Raw genomic sequence first — 18,639 nt, 5'->3', positions numbered from 1 at the left:
TCCTGATGATGCATTAAACATCAGAACCTTTCATCCCAATAGGAACAGCCCCACACTGTGTCAGACACTGTTGATGAAAAACCATATTCAGTTAGTCAAGTGACCTTCTCTGCTTGTTTTTCTTCTAGGTATTTGTAGTGAGCTCATTCTAAAACCTAAGGATGTTTCTCAGGAAGAGCTTTTGGACATAACTGATCAATTGAATATGGACCCAAGAGTCAGTGGTATATTAGTTCAGTTACCACTGCCAGGTACCTAATGTTCTTCTCTATATCTGGTTTTGTTAAAAGAGTAACAGAGGGCATCTTTCAGCATCATATCATGATACTATAAGTAATTTATAAAACACATTCAGAAGGGGACTATTAAACTAGCAATAAGTGTAATAGTGGTTTCTGAATGATTTGTGCTTACATTGAGAAAATCTGTGAAACTAAAATTTAGGTATTGGCAATACATGTACTACTTGCTTTGCACAGTAGTGTGGGACCCTAAAAATGACGATGTAAGAGGAAACCAGGTAATGTGATCGTAATAATCAAAGGTAAAAATAACAATTTTTTGTGGCCTTTAAAACCTTTTATCAAAGCTTTAAAATCTTTCCTACTGTTTGAGTGTCTCAAACAGAGATTGTGGTTCATAAATGTATAGGCAAGTGAATAATTAGTAAAACTAAAGTAATATTTTTTAGTACACTGTAATTTAGAAATTAGAAACATTGAGAAATAAAGTGTATGATTTCTTTGCATAAACTTATCAAAAGTAGTTAGAGCAGTGTTTGCCTTCTAATTCTCTAATATCAGATGGAATGAGCATCTTTACTATGCTTTGGTGAATTGAACTGTTATATTCCTTTCAAAGGAATTAGATTAGCTCCCAGAGTTTTTTAGCTCCCAGTATTTTAAATTAGCTCCCAGCTAATTTAGATTAGCTCCCAGTATTTTGTCTATTGTACTTTCAATGTTATGTAATTTCTCTGAGAGTTCCTTAACATTTAAAGAAACGTCAGTGTGAAGTTACATGTTGGTATCACTTCCTCTGAGACGTCGTCTTTTTTGTTCCTATCACTTTCCTCATTTTTGTGATGACTTCACCTTCATTAAGTTCCCCTGGCTGTGTAACCATCTTTCCAAAGGATTCAATGTCAACATTCTATGGTCAGCTATTTCTCCAACGACTCCATTTACATTAAATTAGAATCCTGTGACTTTGTTTTTTATGTTCATTAGACTTTTTCAACATCGTTCGTACCTTCACTTCATGCAGGCTTAGGTTTCTCCTGTCTTTGTTTGCTGTTACCATTTTCAGATCTTCTACCTACATCCAGTTTCCATCCCAGCATTATCGCATTTTGTTTCTTTGCTATACTTTTATTTTTATAGGCAAATCCCCTCTGTCTGTTATCCACTTTTGTAAAATATCATATGGGTTTATCTCTGGGGGACATGGAGAAAACACACTTTGCTGTGTATGTTTGAAGATTACAAATGTGCAGTGACCAATCATTTGAAAGAAGTGTATGACTGGTCTCTGATCATCATCTCATCTGTTATTTTTAGTGATTTGTGGACTAAAGAGCTAGCAGCTCTTGTATAATTACTAAGAATTTGAACTGTGTTGTTGCAGGACTAGATTATTTCATTAAAGTGTGGTTTTGAAATTTGTGCATATTTAAACTGTGCAAAATGAGGACTGCAGGAATGGTATAGGTTACAGTAGTTTTGTAGTTTTGAGCTCTGGAAGCTTTGATTAACAATCATGTGGTATGCAAAAAGTAAAGCTATATAATGCTATTATATGGGATCTTTATATGGTATTAATATTTTTTCTTTAACAATATAATATGTTAGCATATGTTATAACTTTTGTGCTGTTTAAATTATGCCAAAAAATAATACTTCTAATTCTTTTCCTCCAATATAGCTTCACTGACAAAAAACATCAAGTTGATAAGAATCTTAGAAGCTATCACAGGTTTCTCTTGAGAGAAATGCTCTGACAGATAATGCTTAGATTAATGATGTTAAAGTTAGTATAGCGATAGTATCACTTACATTTAATACTAAAAAAAGAAATACAACACATGCAACACTCTTATATCATAGGAAAATGAGGTCTAGAGAAGATTAGAAGTTTATTAACATCACAAATCTGTCCAAAAAATTTTAACAGTGTTTCTCAATTGTTTGACTAATGCAAAATGAGTCTCTTTTTTGGTACTGTATTTATCATGCAATCTTTTTATAGTTTGCAGTTTTTGAAGTTTTCTCCACTTGGCGTTTGTATGACATTTTAATAGCTATATGACCATATCACAATATTAATTCTTAAAATGTCCATTCTACACAAAGTAACCTTAAAAAAACATTTCTTAAAAGAAAACATACAAATGGCCAACAGGTATGTGAAAATGATCAACATTAGTAATTATCAGGGAAAGGCAAATTAAAACCACAATGAGATGTCACCCCACACCTGTTAGGATGGCTGTTATCAAGAAAATGAGGTCAGTGCTGGGGATATAGAGAAAAGGAACCCCTGCTCACTGAGGTTTACAGGGTAAATTGGTACAGCCATTTTAGAAAACAGCATGACAGTTCCTCAAAAAATTAAAAATAGCACACCATATGATCTAAAATTTCCATTTCTGTATATATATCCAAGTGACATGTTATCAATATGTTAAAGAGATATCTTCACTCCTATGTTCATTGTAGCATTACTTTAAGATACATAGTCAGCTTTAGTGTCTATTGGTGGCTGACTGGATAAAGTAAATGTTGAATATATACACAACGAAATAAAAATCAACTTTTAAAAATAATGAAATTCTGTCATTTGCTATAACACAGAACCTGAAGTATATTATACTAAGTAGAATCAGCCAGACACAAAGAGAAAAACCTGGATGGTCTTGCTGGTGGAATTTTAAACAGTAAACTCATGGAAATACAGAGTTAATGGTGGTTACCAGGGACTGAGGACTGCGAAGGGGATTGTGGAGATGTTGGTTAAATAATACAAAATTTTAGTTACTCAGGAACGAGTTTTGGAGATCTATTGTACAACGTGGTAACTTAGTAACAACATACTGTATACTTGCAAGTTGCCGAAAAGGAGATTTAAATGTTCTCATCATGAAAATACGTATCTGATGTATTAGATACATTAATTAGATTGACTTACCTGTTTCATAATGCATACATATATCAAAACATATTGTGCCCCACACATATATACAATTTTTGTTTGTTAGTTTAAAACTATTTAAAATAGTCATAGTTTTCAGACTACACTATATTTAGTTTGTCACAGATTTCAAACTACATTAGATTGTTTGTTTTAATGAATTTATATTTGTATAAATCCCCTTTGAGCAACATTCCTCATTTGGTGAATTTATTAGCAGCTCACTGCTAGCTGGCACTGGTGATTTATCTGTTTTGAATACTAAATTACTTGAGTCCTGTGGTAGAAACTAAATTGTTTGAGTGTTTCAAACAGAGTGAGACGCATAGAGCTAAAGTGACCACGGTGATTTAAAAAAAATCTGGATATTCTGAGAAATGGCAGTTTTCTATGTAGCCAAAAAGCCAACAATGGCAAAACTGTGGCTAACATTGATTATATTACAGCACTTTATATGCCATTTATATTACAAATGGCACTTTATATTTATTAACCCACTGGATTCTCATAATAATCCTATGAAGCTCGATTATTTTTTACTGATGAGAAATTTGAGGCACAAAGAGGGTAACTTCTCCCAAGTTCACAGAGCTGCTAAGTAACTGAGCTGGGATTTGAATCTGGGCAGGCTGGCCCCTATGCCAAGAATACTGTTACCAATTAGGTTGGCACCCTCACTGGCACATCAGTGTTAGCTGGTGAGTGATGTGTGTTTACTGTGTGGCAGGGACTTCTTTACATGGATTATTTTATTGAATCCTACAAACACCCTTATATAGTAAGAATTATCTGCTTCATTTTATAGTTGAGGAGACTGAGACAGAGGGAGGTTAAGTGAATTGACCAGTATTATCTGTTAGTAAATGGTAGAGCCAAGACCCAAACTCAGGTCATCTGATTTCAGAGCCTGCCTTTTAAACTCCTTGTTGTTACACTGTCTCTCAGAATATACTAAGGCTTGACATAAGCACATACATTTCAAACATTCACATACAGTTGCCTATCACTTGTAACCACCAAATTGCTGATCATCTGGTTTCTCTGTTCCCACATTTATAACATATTTTTTTATGGTTTTATCTTGCTCAATAATGGTATTCCTATTTTTATTCACAATTTCTTTTTGGTAAGGTTTAAAATGATAGCAATGAGATTAAAGACATATTAAATATACTATTCCTTTCAATGTAGCCTGTAGTTTATTTTAGTTATTGCACTGTGGTACATTATTGCTAGCAGAAGATACAACTCAAATATGGATATATATACAGTCTGAATTCATAATCTGGCTTTGTATTTGACTGTTACTTAACTTCGAGGAGTCTTATTTTACTTGTAAAAAGAGAATTGAAAATTGACCTTTTACACTACATATTGGGAACACATAGTTTTTAGTTAATAGAAAAAGTTGGCTAAAGTAGGAAATTGTAAAACAATGCATATGTACCTTAAACATTGTATTATATCATAAAGAATTTAAATATTCATTCATCAGTCTTTAATATAGATTCAAAGCTTTTTGGAGCCCACTGGTTGGACTTCTGCATCATCTCCTGACAGTAATACTTATGATTCATTGCCTGTGATTTTCATGTTGGGGTGAAACAGTGAAAATTCGTCTAGATTTTCAAAATACCTACCACTCTTCAAAGTCGCCTTGCTGTTGTCTAAGTCATACTAATTCTTTTTAGTTCTTGAGAATCTTTCTAGATCATTCAGCTTAGTTTTCTTACAAATAAGAACTGTTCCCTTTTGCACTCCATTGAAATTTATTTATAACCTACATTATATAATTTACTATGAAAAAACTGGCAAAGACAGGCTGGAAAATACAAAAATTGTCTCTTGGTTATGAAACTCAACTGGTAGGGTTAGGAATACTTTTTTAACTATTCTCTGGTATGTCCAGCATGAGCCTTCACGTTTTACAGAATAAGTGGAACTTATGAGTTATTTTGGTAGATTGGCTGTATAGAAGTAAATGACTATAGCCTCTCCTATGTATATCTCATAAGATTATTATAATGAACAAATTAAACAATAAGCAAATGAAAAAATGAATGAGAAAATTATTGTCTATAATTTTGTTAGTAAATATGTATTTCAAATTATTTCATGATTAGAAATCTGAGATTATTTCTCACAATTATGGCAATGTCTTGAATAAAAGAAATTCCAAGTTAGAATTATAATTCTAATGTTTGAAGACAGGTTTGCATAAGTATTAAACCAAATGTGCAAGGAGTTTCCATTTCACTTGGGCAGAAAGCAAAGAAATGAGATAAAATTCTGTCCTGTTTAATGGTACTGGGCCTGTCACAAGCTAAGCCCTGGTTTATGTTCAGAAGCCGTGCAACTTTGTTCAGGATTTGAAATACTTGGGATATAAGAGTACACAGCCTGGCTGTTTGTTCTGTAGCTGGTCCTAAAGCTAAGGAGAAATAAAAATGACCAAATGCAGATGCTTTCCTACTCCTGTCCTGACTGTGCATAGATTCTTATCAATAGGTGATCACTTTGTCGAGGTGAGAAAGAGGTCTGTTATTTATGTTATATTGTTTTTTTCTTCCAAGTAGGCATTTTATTTGCTTTTAGGTTTTATTGAGTTACATGTATTAAACTGATATCATATTAAAAATTAAATTTTTTGGAGTATGTATCTCTATATAGAGAAAGTAAATTAGAGTAATGGTCTTTTAAAACTGGGAACCAGTGGCATCCTTTTCAAACTAGAGTAATAAAAAGGATATTATAGTATTCATAAACTTGAAGCACATTGGAATCAAATTATTCAAAACCACTTGTCATGGAGTAAGTTTTGGTGCAGGATGAATTTGATTCAAGAGGGTTTAAATTACATGAACTCTATGAAAACATTTAGATCTAAGCCTGAAAAATGATTATTAACTCAATGAAATTTTAATAGGGTATTTTACAACTATGACTTCATGACAACTGTTAAAAGTGGCAGGAATGGTAAATATTTACTATTTTCTAATGCCAGGCACTGTACAAAAGTGCTTTATATATATGAGAAATCATTTAATACTCACAACAGTTCTTACCAGTAGGTGGTATTTTTATCTGAGGTTTATGGTTAAGGAACAAGAGTAGCTAAGAGGAACTAAGTAACTTGTGTGAGTTCACTCAGTGAGTGAGTATCAGAGCATTGTCAAGAGATCGAGTATAGCATCCTTTGTACCATAGTCACAGTCCTACAGCAGAAATTTAGGAGAGCGTCAAGAGAGATGCTTGCTTACCTGCTTTGTATTTAATTGTTTCCTGAGAAGTCTACTTCTCATTTATTTCTGGAACACAATTAGGGAAACTTTATCATATCTATCTTTTTCTGAAATAGTTTTTCAATTGTCCCCTTCAGTTATCTAGTTTGAAGCCTTTGAGGATTAGCTCCTTCCAGTTTATGTAAGGGAAGTAGAGAATGATTAAAGGATAAAACTAAAGAAGGTGAGTTAGAAGAGTTTGAGTTCGCTGCATAGATTAACACAAATAAAATATTTGAGCAATTAGCAGGCATAAAACTGTGGATATTGACCTCACTAGTAAGCAAGGAAATATGCATATTTGTCTAAAACTCATTTTTTCATTTGGAGAAAAAAGTATTGCTATAATTACTTTTCATGAGAAATTATCAAATTTATGTATGCAGAATACTGATTATTATTAAAATTATTGGCCAGAGTGGGAATATTTTTATCATTCTGAACTCTTTTCTGTTTTATTCCATTTAATTCAAGATGATTTCTAAATTTTAATTTGACTTTGTTTTATAATTTATTTTTCCTTTCTCTATGGGAGAAACCCCAGTTATGGGCTTGAGTGTTCAGAATAATTCCACAAAGGGAGAATTGCAGAAAACATTTTGTCTGTGTAATCTACCTTGTATCTGTTAGATAATTAGTGGATGCTGTTGAAGAAATGAGTAAATCCTATACATTCTCATCACTACTTTTTGTGTGTATTAAGTCTCATCCTTCTGCATATGTTTCTACATCTAAGAGATTAGTCATAAACATTTTAACTGATCAAGATTTGGTGAAGATCTTGTACCCTCACCCATGAAAGTTTTCTATAGCTATAGCATCTATTATATAGAGGCTGTGTTAGGAAGTATATATTATTACATGAACAATATGTTAGCTTCTGACCTCTTTACTATATTGGTTATCTTTCAAATATACTAGGGCTGAGTTCTTTCCACCCTTTATGTGTTAGCATAAATGTCATTGCTTCAGGGAGGCTTTTTCAGCCCATATTCCCAAAGTTGTTTTCATTCTGTTCTCTGTTTGGAACCTCCTTTCTTCTGTGACAGAGAAAATTTAAGTTATCCAAATACCTACATGTCCTGTTATATTTTGGGACTTCTCTTTGCGATTAGATTGAGGCCATGTGACTACGGGCCAATAGATTGCAAAAGGAAGAGACTTTTTTTGAGTCACTTCCAGACTGAGATGGTTAAAAGCTGTTGTGCCTTTGTCCTTCACTTCTGTTTTTCTTTCATTGTTCTTGGAAACTAGGTATTACAGACGGTTGTAAATTACAAGAAGTAGGGCAGTAGAATTTTTACTGGACTTTACATGAATAAGAAATAAATACCCTTTTATAAATGACTGGGATTTCAGATTTTTTAAAACCTATAAAGATCAAAGATCAAAGATTCACCGATCAAAGAAGCTCACCAATCTCCCAAGCTCATGAAACATGAAGAAAACTATGCCAAAGAACACCATAATTAAATTATTCAAAACCACTGATAGAAAAAAATCTTAAAAAAAATAAGGGGGTTGGGAGGCATTACATACAAATGAACAAAGAGGATAATGACAGAATATTTCTTGGTAGAAACAATGTAAGCAAGAAGACAATGGAAAAATACATTTAAGTATTACGAGGGAAAAAAAAAAAAGCCGTAAGCCCAAAATTCTATACCCAGTGAAAATACGTTCAAAAACAAAGGCAAGAGTCCTTTTATCAGGCATGTGAGGAAGAAAGCTCAAAACTAAAAACAATTATCCACTAACAGACCTATGCTATAAGAAATATTAAAAGGGCCAGGTGTGGTGGCTCATGCCTATGATCCCGGCACTTTGTGAGGTCGAGACAGGTGGAACACTTGAGGTTAGGAGTTTGAGACCAGCCTGACTAACATGGGGAAACCTGTCTCCACTAAAAATATAAAAATCAGCTGGGCATCCTGGCACGTGCCTGTAATCCCAGCTACTCAGGAGTCTGAGGTGGGAGAATTGCTTGAACCCAGGAGTTGGCGGTTACGCTGAGCCAAGATCACACCACTGCACCCCAGCCTGGGCAACAAAGTGAGACTCCAACTCAAAAAAAAAAAAAAAAATTAAAGGAAGTCCTTTGCCTAGAAGGAAATGATACTAGATAGAAATGTGGATCTATCCAAGGAATGAAGGGCTCTGGAAGTGGTAACTACGTGAATAAATATATGTTATTCATGCATATATATATATATATATATATATATGTTGTAATATATTCTTTTATTCTTATCACTCATATTATTTTAGAAGATAATGTTTAACCAAAACAAAAAACAATGTAGGATGTGCTTTGTAATATATATATATATATATATATATATATACACACACACACAATTAAAATATATGCAACAATAGCACAAAAGTGTGGCTAGAAGAAATGGTGGAATATTATTGTGTGATTCATATAATAGATGTGAAATGACATAATATTGCTTAAAGGTAGCCTGTGATAAGTTAAATATGTATACTACGAAAATGAAAGCAACCATTTCAATAACACAACAAAGAGTTATAGCTAATAAGCCAACAAAGGAGAAAAAGTAGAATCATCACAGATATTCAGTTAATCTAAAGGAATACAGAACAATGGAGAAAAGACAACAAAGATGTTAAATATTGTCCTAGAAAATGTAAGGCAAATAATACAACTGAACATCAGGGTTTGTTAAATTGGATAAAAATCAAATCCCAACTATATGTTGCTTACATGAAACTACACTGTAACTATAAGGACACAGGGAGGTTAAGGCAAAAGTGGGTGAAATATATGCCGTGCTAACAATAATCAAATGAAAGCTAGTATAGCTATTTAATATGAAAGCATGTTTCAGAGCAGAAAATATTGCTAGAGATAAAGAGGTCATTCCATAATAATTAAGGAGTTGGTTTATCAAAAGTAAATAACAATCTTAATATCTTACATACCTAATAAGAAAACTTCAAATTACATGGACCAAAAACTAATGTAATTGCAAGGAAAAATAATCAAATAAAAAATTATTGCCATGTTTCAAAACCTCTTAATAATGGAGAAAACAAGTAGACAGAAAAGCAGTAAAGATGAAGAATACTTGTAGTATGATATCAAGCAATTTGACATCATCAAAATTTGTAGAACACAGTCTTCCAAATGGCAGATAATACCCTTTCTTCAAGTTAATGTAGAATATTTTCCAGTATATACCACATTCTAGGCCATAAAACTAATCTCAATTTTAAGAGAATTCATATCACATAAAGCATGTTCTCTGACTGCAATGGTATTAAATTAAAAATCAGTAATGAAAATATCTAGAAAATCCTTAAGTATTTGGAAAGTAAATAGCATACCTCTAAATAACCCCTGTGTCAAAGAAGAAAATAATTTGAAATTGTTTTGTATTTTTTATGAAAACATAACACATCAAAGTTTGTGGGATACTATTAAAGCAGTAGCTAAGGGAAACACGTAACAATAAACACATATCTTAGAAAAGAAAAAAGGTCCGAAATCAGTAATCTCATCTTATACTTTAAGATGATAGGAAACCCAGAACAAATTAAACACAATGTAAAGATGAAAAAGAGAAATAATAAAGATCAGAGCAGAAATCAATGAAATGTAATATAGAAAATAAAATCAGTAAACCCAAAAGCTGGACCTATAAAGGAAAAGAATAGATACAAATGACCAATACCAGGACTTAGAGAGGTAACATCACTATAGATTCTACAGATATTAAAAGGATAATAAGGAAATATTCTGAATAACATTATGCCAATTAATTTAACAAGTTAGATGAAGTGGACAACTTCCTTGAAAGATATACATTACCAAAGCTTACTCAAAAAGAAATGTCTTAATAGCTCTGTTAAGCAATTGACTTTGTAGTTCAAATGCATTCCACAATGAAAACTCTATGTCCACATGGCATACCAGGTGAATTCTACCAAATATTTAAGGAAGAATAGTGATAAGAGGAGGGAATGCTTTCTAACTCATTATATGAGGCCACCATTACTCTGATACTAAAACCTTGCAAAGACATTACAAGAAAGGAAAATTACAAGGCAGTATCCTTCATGAACATAAATTCAAAAGATATTAACAAAATATTAACAAATCAAATCCAACAATTTAGAAAATAGTTCATCATGACCAAATGTGTTTTATTCCAGGAATCCAATATGATTTAACATTAGAACAATAAACAATATATTTCACCATATCAACAAGCTAAAAATGAAAATCATAATCATTTCCATAGATACAGATAAAGTATTGGATAAATTTCATCTTCAATTCCTGATGAGAAACTTTTCAAGTAACTAATAATAGAAGAGAACTCTTTCAGCAATTCCCCTGTAGTTTTTAATATACAGCATACTTTTTTTTTGAGAAACTGAGAAACTTTAAAAGGATTATGGTTTTATACATATATACATCAAATATATATATGTATGTATATATGTCAAAGCCTATCAAATTGTACATTCTAAATGTATACAGCCTATTATATTCAAATATTCTTCAATAGAGCTGTTTTTTGAAAACCCAAGTCTATTATAAATAGAAAAAATACAATAAAACTACATAGTAAAGGACTCAAAAGAATGACAAGCACAGGACTCAGGATGAAATTTACATCAGTTTTGAGCAGGACAGAGGATGGACTAATTGGGTAGACTATAAGACTATAAGGTTTAATATAGATTATTATCAAAGCCATAACTTTTGTTTGGGGTAGATTTGCATATGCCTAATTTATTATGAAAAACTAATTTAAATTGCATTGTGTTTGGACCAATATTGTGCTTGTGTCACAAGCCCATGAATTATGATTAATTTCTGCACTTGAAGTTCATTCAAAGAAAAAATACCCAATGTTTTGCTTCAAATTCTTTCTGACATTATTTGTGTGGTCACATAGAAACAAAGCCATCCTCACAGTATTATTTATCCAACTTTAAAAAAACTTTATCAGAGGGAGGGTTACGTCAAATAATTTATGAACAAGGGGTATCTTAACCACATGTGGAGTATCTTAACCACATGATGGCAGCATTGAGCAAGCAGTGTTTTTCTTCCTTTTTTTTTTTTTTTTTTTTTTTTTTTTTTTTTTTTTTTTTTTTTTTTTTTTTTTTTTTTGTAAGATTAATGGTTTACACTGGAAGGTGAGTGAATACACTGAGATATTATTTACATAACAGTGGGATTGGTTGGTGTCTGTAGCCACTTATGTCTCTCTCTCTCATTCATATTCATGCAGAAACCATGCTCAGAATTTTTTAGTTGCTCAAATCTGTGGAATTACATCTTTTTGAACAGTTACTATTAAAAATTTGTTATGCCATCTAACTTGAGATGATTTACTTTTCACAATATCTTAAAAATCATGAATTTTTTGAACAACAGTAGTTACTTTTTTATTTTTCATATTTTGTTTTTTCCTTTACTATGATATCCTCATCTGTTTTTGAGTGTATTCAGTTTGAAATGATGACAAGCGTTTACCAAAATCAAAAGATCCTTTGGAAAATGGATATTTATTTCTCTGTAGAAAGTATTTAAAAATATCTAGTTATATGATAGTTTTCTGACCTTCATCATTCATTTACCAGGTCAACCAATATTTACCTCGAATCCAATTTTTAGGTAACTGTACAAAGTACTAGGGGAAAGGTACCTTTTAGTCAGGGTGCTGAACAAATAGAAAACAGTTTAAAACTACGTTACTGTCCTTGAGAAGTTTGCAAGCAAGGTTGCCAAAATAACATCTTTTCATTCTCCTTGTGTGTTTAAAAGCTTATTAGAATTGGCATGTTTACTTATCTAAGTGTTTTCTTCTATAGAATATACACTATTTCAAGGACAGTGCTGTCTATTTGACAGAAGTTACTAAGGGCTCGATAACCGAAGATGTCCTTAACACTGCTTACAAGAACAAGATAATTTTAGGATCTCGATATACTCTTCAGCCTACTTAAGAGAATTATATAGGGTAAAGGCTAGCAATCTTTGCGTGATGTGTAGGTAGTTTCCAACTTCATTAAGCTCTACTCTGTTCTCAGATTTCTGGGTGGAGTCGCTCAGCGAGGTTAGAGTCTGTTCCCATTCCTTTTCTGTCCCCCTGCCCCTTGATAATGAAACAATGCTTAAATGATATTGTGCAAGTGGCAGGCACCTGGTAAGTGTTTTCTGTCTTGAAATCTTGATGTATATCTTAGAGGGTGTAGCTTAAATATTTATTGGCTTGAGAGCAGTGAACACAGTTTCTGAAAGTATCTCTCATTTACTCCTATGAAATAACCCATTGAGAGACTATAGGTAAATAGTTTGGGTAGACTTACATTTATTCCATTACAATATAAATTCCAGAAGGCAAAAATTTTGTCTGTTTGGCTCACTTATATATTCTTTTTTTTTTTGAGATGGAGCCTTGCTCTATCACCCAAGCTGGAGTGCAGTGAGTGGTGCGATCTCAGCCCACTGCAACCTCTGCCTCCCTGGTTCAAGCGATTCTCCTACCTCAGCCTCCCTAGTAGCTGGGATTACAGGCACCGGCCACCACACCCAGCTAATTTTTTTGTATTTTTAGTAGAGACAGGGTTTTACCACGTTGGCTAGGCTGGTCTTGAATACTGACCTCATGATTCACCTGCCTCAGCCTCCCAAAGTGTTGGGATTACAGGTGTGAGCCATTGTGTCTGGCCTCTTTATATTTTTAAAGGAGGAGGTTAGAGGATATAGAAGGCTCAGACATCTTTTCCTTGTGGTAGCCTGTTCTTCTAACTATGTCCAGCTGCTCACTAATTTTGTCTCATTTTCTTCATCTATAAATTAGGATTAATAGTAGCTATTTATTCAATAAATATTTATTGAATGCCTCTATGTTCCAAGCACTATTATTTGTACTGTAGATGAGTAAAAAGAAAAAAAAAAGAATTTTCTCTCCTTGTGAGTAGCAGAGGAAGCAGGTAATAAAAAATACATATAATAAATAAATATATTTACTAGAGGTTGATATGCTGTGGGACAAAAGAAAGAAGTAGAGGATGGTAGGAGAGGTCGGGATGTTGGAGAACAGGTTGTACTTTTATCTGCTGCCCCCAACATGTTGTTATAAAAAATTCAAACATACCAAAAATCTAAAAGACTAGTACAATGAACACTCATATGACCTCAAGCTAGATTCTGTAATTGTTAACATCATACTATATTTTTGTTACATACCTGTCCATTAATATATTCACTTATCCATTTTATTTTTGAAGGATTTAAAGATATGAACACTTAAGGTACCCCTAAAACTGTAGTGTGTACATCATTAAGGTTCATTATTTATGTTATGTGAAATCTACAGGCATTGACAGATTGACACAACTTACATGTACTATTTCATAGGTTTTGAAAAATGAAAACTCTCATGTAACCTAAGCACCTACATGCCTACATATTATACAACATTTTTGTCAACTGAGTTTCCTCATCCCAGTCAGTTGCTATCTCTGTCTTTAATCCTCACACTCAGATAACCACTGTTCTGAGTGTTTTTCACATACATATTCCATTTGAATATCTTACTTTGTAAAGTGGCTGTTAAAGTATCTAGCTCATTAAAAAAATGTTATTTATCTTTTAATGATTTAACTTTGAGTGTTTTTTAATGTATCTGGTTGCAAGTTCTTTAAGTGATAGGTTGTTTGCAAATATTTTCTCCCAGTCTTTGGCTTACCTGTACATTTTCTTAATGATGTTTTGTTTTGTTTCTTTTTTGTGACAGAGTCTCACTCTGTCACTCAGGTTGGAGTGTAATGGTGTAATCTTGGCTCACTGCAACCTCTGCCTCCTGGTCTCAAACAATTCTCCTGCCTCAGTCTTCCGAGCAGCTGGAATGACAGGCCACATTATCATGCCTAGCCATTTTTTGTATTTTTAGCAGAGACAGGGTTTCACCATGTTGGTCAGGTTGGTCTCTAACTCCTGACCTTGTGATCTGCCCACCTCAGCCTCCCAAAGTGCTGGAATTACAGGTATGAGTCACCACACTCAGCCAATGGTGCTTTTTGATGAGCATAAGATTTTAATTTTTCTTATGTTTAACTGATCAATATTTTTATTTTGTTTTATGTGTTTTGTGTTCTTTTTAAGAAACCTTTGCTTACACCTAGCACACAATGATATTCTTCTAATTTTCACCCAGAAATTATATAATTTTAACTTTTATGTTTAGATTTCTAATTGATTTCTAGTTAATTTTTCTGTGTAGTATGAAATAGTTATCATAGTAAGTTTTGCCCCCCACCCCACAATATGGCTGCCTCGCTGTTCATGTACTATTTGTTGGAAACACTTTCCTTTTGCATTGAATTACTATGGCATTTCTGTGGCATACACATTCTATAAGTGTGACTCTAAAGCTGGGCTCCCTTTTCTAGCCCATTGATCTATTTGTTCTTATGCCAGTGTCATACTGTCTTGAATACTGTAGCTTTGTAGCAAATCTTGGAGTCGGGTATTGTAAATCTTCTAACCCTGTTTGTTTTCTAGATTGCTTTGGATATTCTAAATCCTTTAAATCTTCATATACATTTAAGAGTCTAACAAAAAACCACATAGGATTATGATTGAGATTATTGCAATGACTCTATAAATCAGTTTGGGAGTTGACATCTTGCCATTATTGAGTCTTTCAATCTATGAACATGGTATGCCTTTTATTTATTTATGTCATTTGTCAGCAATCTTTTGTAGTTCTTATTACAGAGGTCATTCTCAAATTTAAAAAATTTACTCCTGAGTATTTTATGATTTGTCAGCTATTGTAAAGAGTATTTATAAAATTTCATTTTTCAGATAGTTACTACTTGTATCAGGAATTCAATTGTTTTCTTATATTGACTTTGTAATCTTGCTTAATTCACTTTATTAGTTCTAGTAATTGTTTTATAAATTTTAAGCATGCTCTTCATCTGTTATTAGAGAGTTTTACTTCTATTCTATTCTCTATGCCTATTTATTTATTTATTTTTGTTATCTTATTACACTTGCTAGGCCCTCTGACAAAGCACTAACTAGAAATTGTAGTAGTGGACATTATTCAAATCTTGAGGGAGAAGATTCAGTATTTCACTATTAAGTAGGATGTTAACTGTAAAATTTTTTGTAAATGCCTGTATCTGATTGAGGACTTAAAGATTTGTTTCTCCTTTGGTGAACCACAGGTAGACTCTGTAGTAAGTTCTCTTATCATTTGATGAGCTTCTTGGAGTTTGTTTCCTGTGTGTGTGTTCAGGGGTCAGTCAGAGATACAGAATTTATATACAATGTATGGGTGTCTGCTCTGTGGCTTTCTCCTTTCCTGGATATACCCCTTCAATTTTCAACTATGGTATTAGCCCTAAGCTTTATCTTTTGATTTCTTAAGCAAGTAAGACTGAATATTTCTATCCAAATTCTAGCTGTCCTGTGGCTAGAAAAACTTTTAAAGTGGAAAACTGTTTCAGTGACTTTTTTTTCTTTCAGATACCTACTTCCTCTACATCTGTTTGTTTTTTAGTAGCTTTCAATTTTTTTTCAGATAGTTGTTTTGTATTTTTTTTTAAATAATTTTACTGAAGTTTGAGGTTGTTTCCTCTAAAGAGTTTAGTCCAATAAGCCACTTCACAATAGAAACTGAACCTACATTTTTAAATAGTGTGGCCAGAATTATCCATACTGATGTTAATCAAGTTTAGCTTAAAGCTGCCTCCTTACAGATTTAAGTTTGGCCTAAAGGTTTTTCTGTGTATTGTGAACTATAACAAGTGGAGGTTTAAACTGATCATGGCCCATACCTGTGCTAATCACTGTTCTGGCCAATCAAATGTAGCTAGCTGTTCGAATCATGTTCAAATAAGGTAAATATCGAGCAGAAACAAATCAAGTTTTTTCTGTACATCACGTCTGAATTCTGTGTGTCATGTCCCTTTTTTGTCTATAAATCTTCTACCATGTGGCTGTGCTGGAGTCTCTTTGAATTTGCTGATTGTGGGGGCTTCCTGATTTATTAATTATTCATTGCTCAATTAAACATCTTTAAATTTAATTCCACTGAAGTTTTTCTTTTAACACTGAGAATGTGGTATTTAAGAAAACATTTGAAAGAAGGGAGGGATTTAGCCCAGGTGACAACTCTTCTTTAGAAAAGCCTTCCAGGCAGACAGAAAGCTATAGTTAAGGTGGCAAAATGCCTTATGTTTTCAAGGGACATCAAGGGGACCAGCTTGGTGCTTGTAGATTGAGGAAAGAGGAGGGTAACCAGTGATGGGATTAGACACATAGCTTTGATTTTGGTGTGGTATCAATCATGTAGAATCTTGTTTGCAATTGTTAAGGTAATAACATCGCAGGGTTTTGAGAAAAGCGGTGTGATCAAATATGCATTTCAAGGTATAACCCTATTGCTGTTTTGTGAATAAATTGTATGGTTGCACATACAGAAGAAGGAAACTGATTAGGAGGCTGTTTCAAGAATTGACAGGAAGAATAATGTTCACTCAAAATAGAGTAGTATCATGAACATGGTGAGGCTGATAAAGTGCTAAATGTATTATTATGAAGAAAGCCAACAGAGTTTCCAGTGGTTTGGATGTTAGGTGTGAGTGAAAGAGGGATATTTAAGAGGACTCCAGGTTTTCTTGGCAAGTGGCATAGAAGGATGCTACTTCTATTTTGGGGGTTCCATTGTGAACCCCCAAAATTTGAGGCAAGTCTGAGTTTATTTTGCCAAGGTTGAAGATGCACACCCATGACACAGCCTCAGAGTCCTGGCAATATATCCCCAAGGTGGTTTGGCCACAGCTTGGTTTTATACATTTTAGGGGGATATGAGACATCAATCAACATATGTAAGAAGTACACTGGTTCCGTCCAGAGAGGTGGGGACAATTTGAAGCAGGGAAGGAGTCTTCCAGGTCACAGGTAGGTGAGAGAAAAATGGCTGTATTCTTTTGAGTTTCTGATAAGCCTTTCTCAAAGGAGGCAATCAGAACATGCATCTTTCTCAGTGAGTAGAGGGATGACTTTGATTAGTCATGGAGGCAGATTTGCCCTGAGCAGTTCCCAGCTTGAATTTTCCCTTTAGCTTAGTGATTTTGGGGGCCCAATATGTATACATTTTTCGCATCATTCAACTGAGGTAGAGTACTTATAAGTGAATCAGTTTAAGACCAAGACTTTGTCCTAAAAGGCTCACATTCAGAAGAAGGAAATGATAAGGATAATAAAACAATTGATATCATTAACTAACTGAACTAGTGTCTACGTATTTTTTTATAGCTGTTTCATGGGAAAGCAGAGGAAAAAATGTCATTTCAATTTGTGATCATTTCAATGGGGGGCAATTGATCAATACATTGAAGAATGAATAGGATGAGAAAAAACCGAGAGGAAAGGATTACTAGTGAAAAAATTCATCATGAGCAATAGCAATGCAGAAGTTAATGCTAAGGGCTTGGGGAATGGACATGGTTTGTTCTCACTAGAGTAGAAGCTGTGTGATGATGATGGCTGGTAAAGATATGGAATACAGAGAAGGGACTGTAGGAAAAAGAATCAAAGTAAAGAACACAATATTCACTATACTGATGAGCTTTGCACTTATCCAACAGATTTGGGGGAAGTGGAAGGTGGTATTTTTAAACAGTAATGTAAAAATCCGTAGGTGGAAAGTAGGCCAGTAATTTGTTTGTTCCTTTTTTTTCTGTTCATTGTCCAAAAGCAGTTAAGCATATTATAAATAAATCACAAAAATATATATGCAGTGGCCAGGCGTGTGGCTCACACCTGTAGTCCCAGCACTTTGGGAGGCTGAGGCTGTGGTATCACAAGGTCAGGAGTTCGAGACCAGCCTGGCCAATATGGTGAATTCCCATCTCTACTAAAAATACAAAAATTTAGCCACACGAAGTGGTGCATGCCTGAAATCCTAGCTACTTGGGAGGCTGAGGCAGAAGAATCACTTGGATCTGGGAGGTGGAGGTTGCAGTGAGCCAAGATCATGCCACTGCACTCCAGGCTGGGCAACAGAGTGAGTCTCTCTCTCTCTCTCTCTCTCTCTCTACATACACACACACACACACACACACACACACACACACACACACACACACACACGTAGGCTCA

General features: G+C 33.7%; 1 protein-coding gene across 5 annotated transcripts in view; it reads left to right on the top strand.

The window, feature by feature from the left end:
• MTHFD2L (methylenetetrahydrofolate dehydrogenase (NADP+ dependent) 2 like) overlaps positions 1-18,639 on the top strand; it is a 178,317-nt gene that overhangs the window by 44,089 nt on the left and 115,589 nt on the right. For all 5 annotated transcript variants that reach the window (XM_017512923.2, XM_037732928.1, XM_017512922.2 and 2 more), the window contains exon 3: positions 129-251. In XM_017512923.2, the coding sequence (XP_017368412.1) occupies positions 129-251 (123 nt within the window). The remainder of the gene's footprint in view (positions 1-128; positions 252-18,639) is intronic.

Source organism: Cebus imitator, unplaced genomic scaffold (assembly GCF_001604975.1).
Source record: "Cebus imitator isolate Cc_AM_T3 unplaced genomic scaffold, Cebus_imitator-1.0 Scaffold480, whole genome shotgun sequence".
In the NCBI taxonomy this organism is placed as follows: domain Eukaryota; kingdom Metazoa; phylum Chordata; class Mammalia; order Primates; family Cebidae; genus Cebus; species Cebus imitator.
The sequence above is the reverse complement of the archived record's forward strand: the minus strand, read 5'-3'. Positions and strand labels throughout refer to the sequence as shown.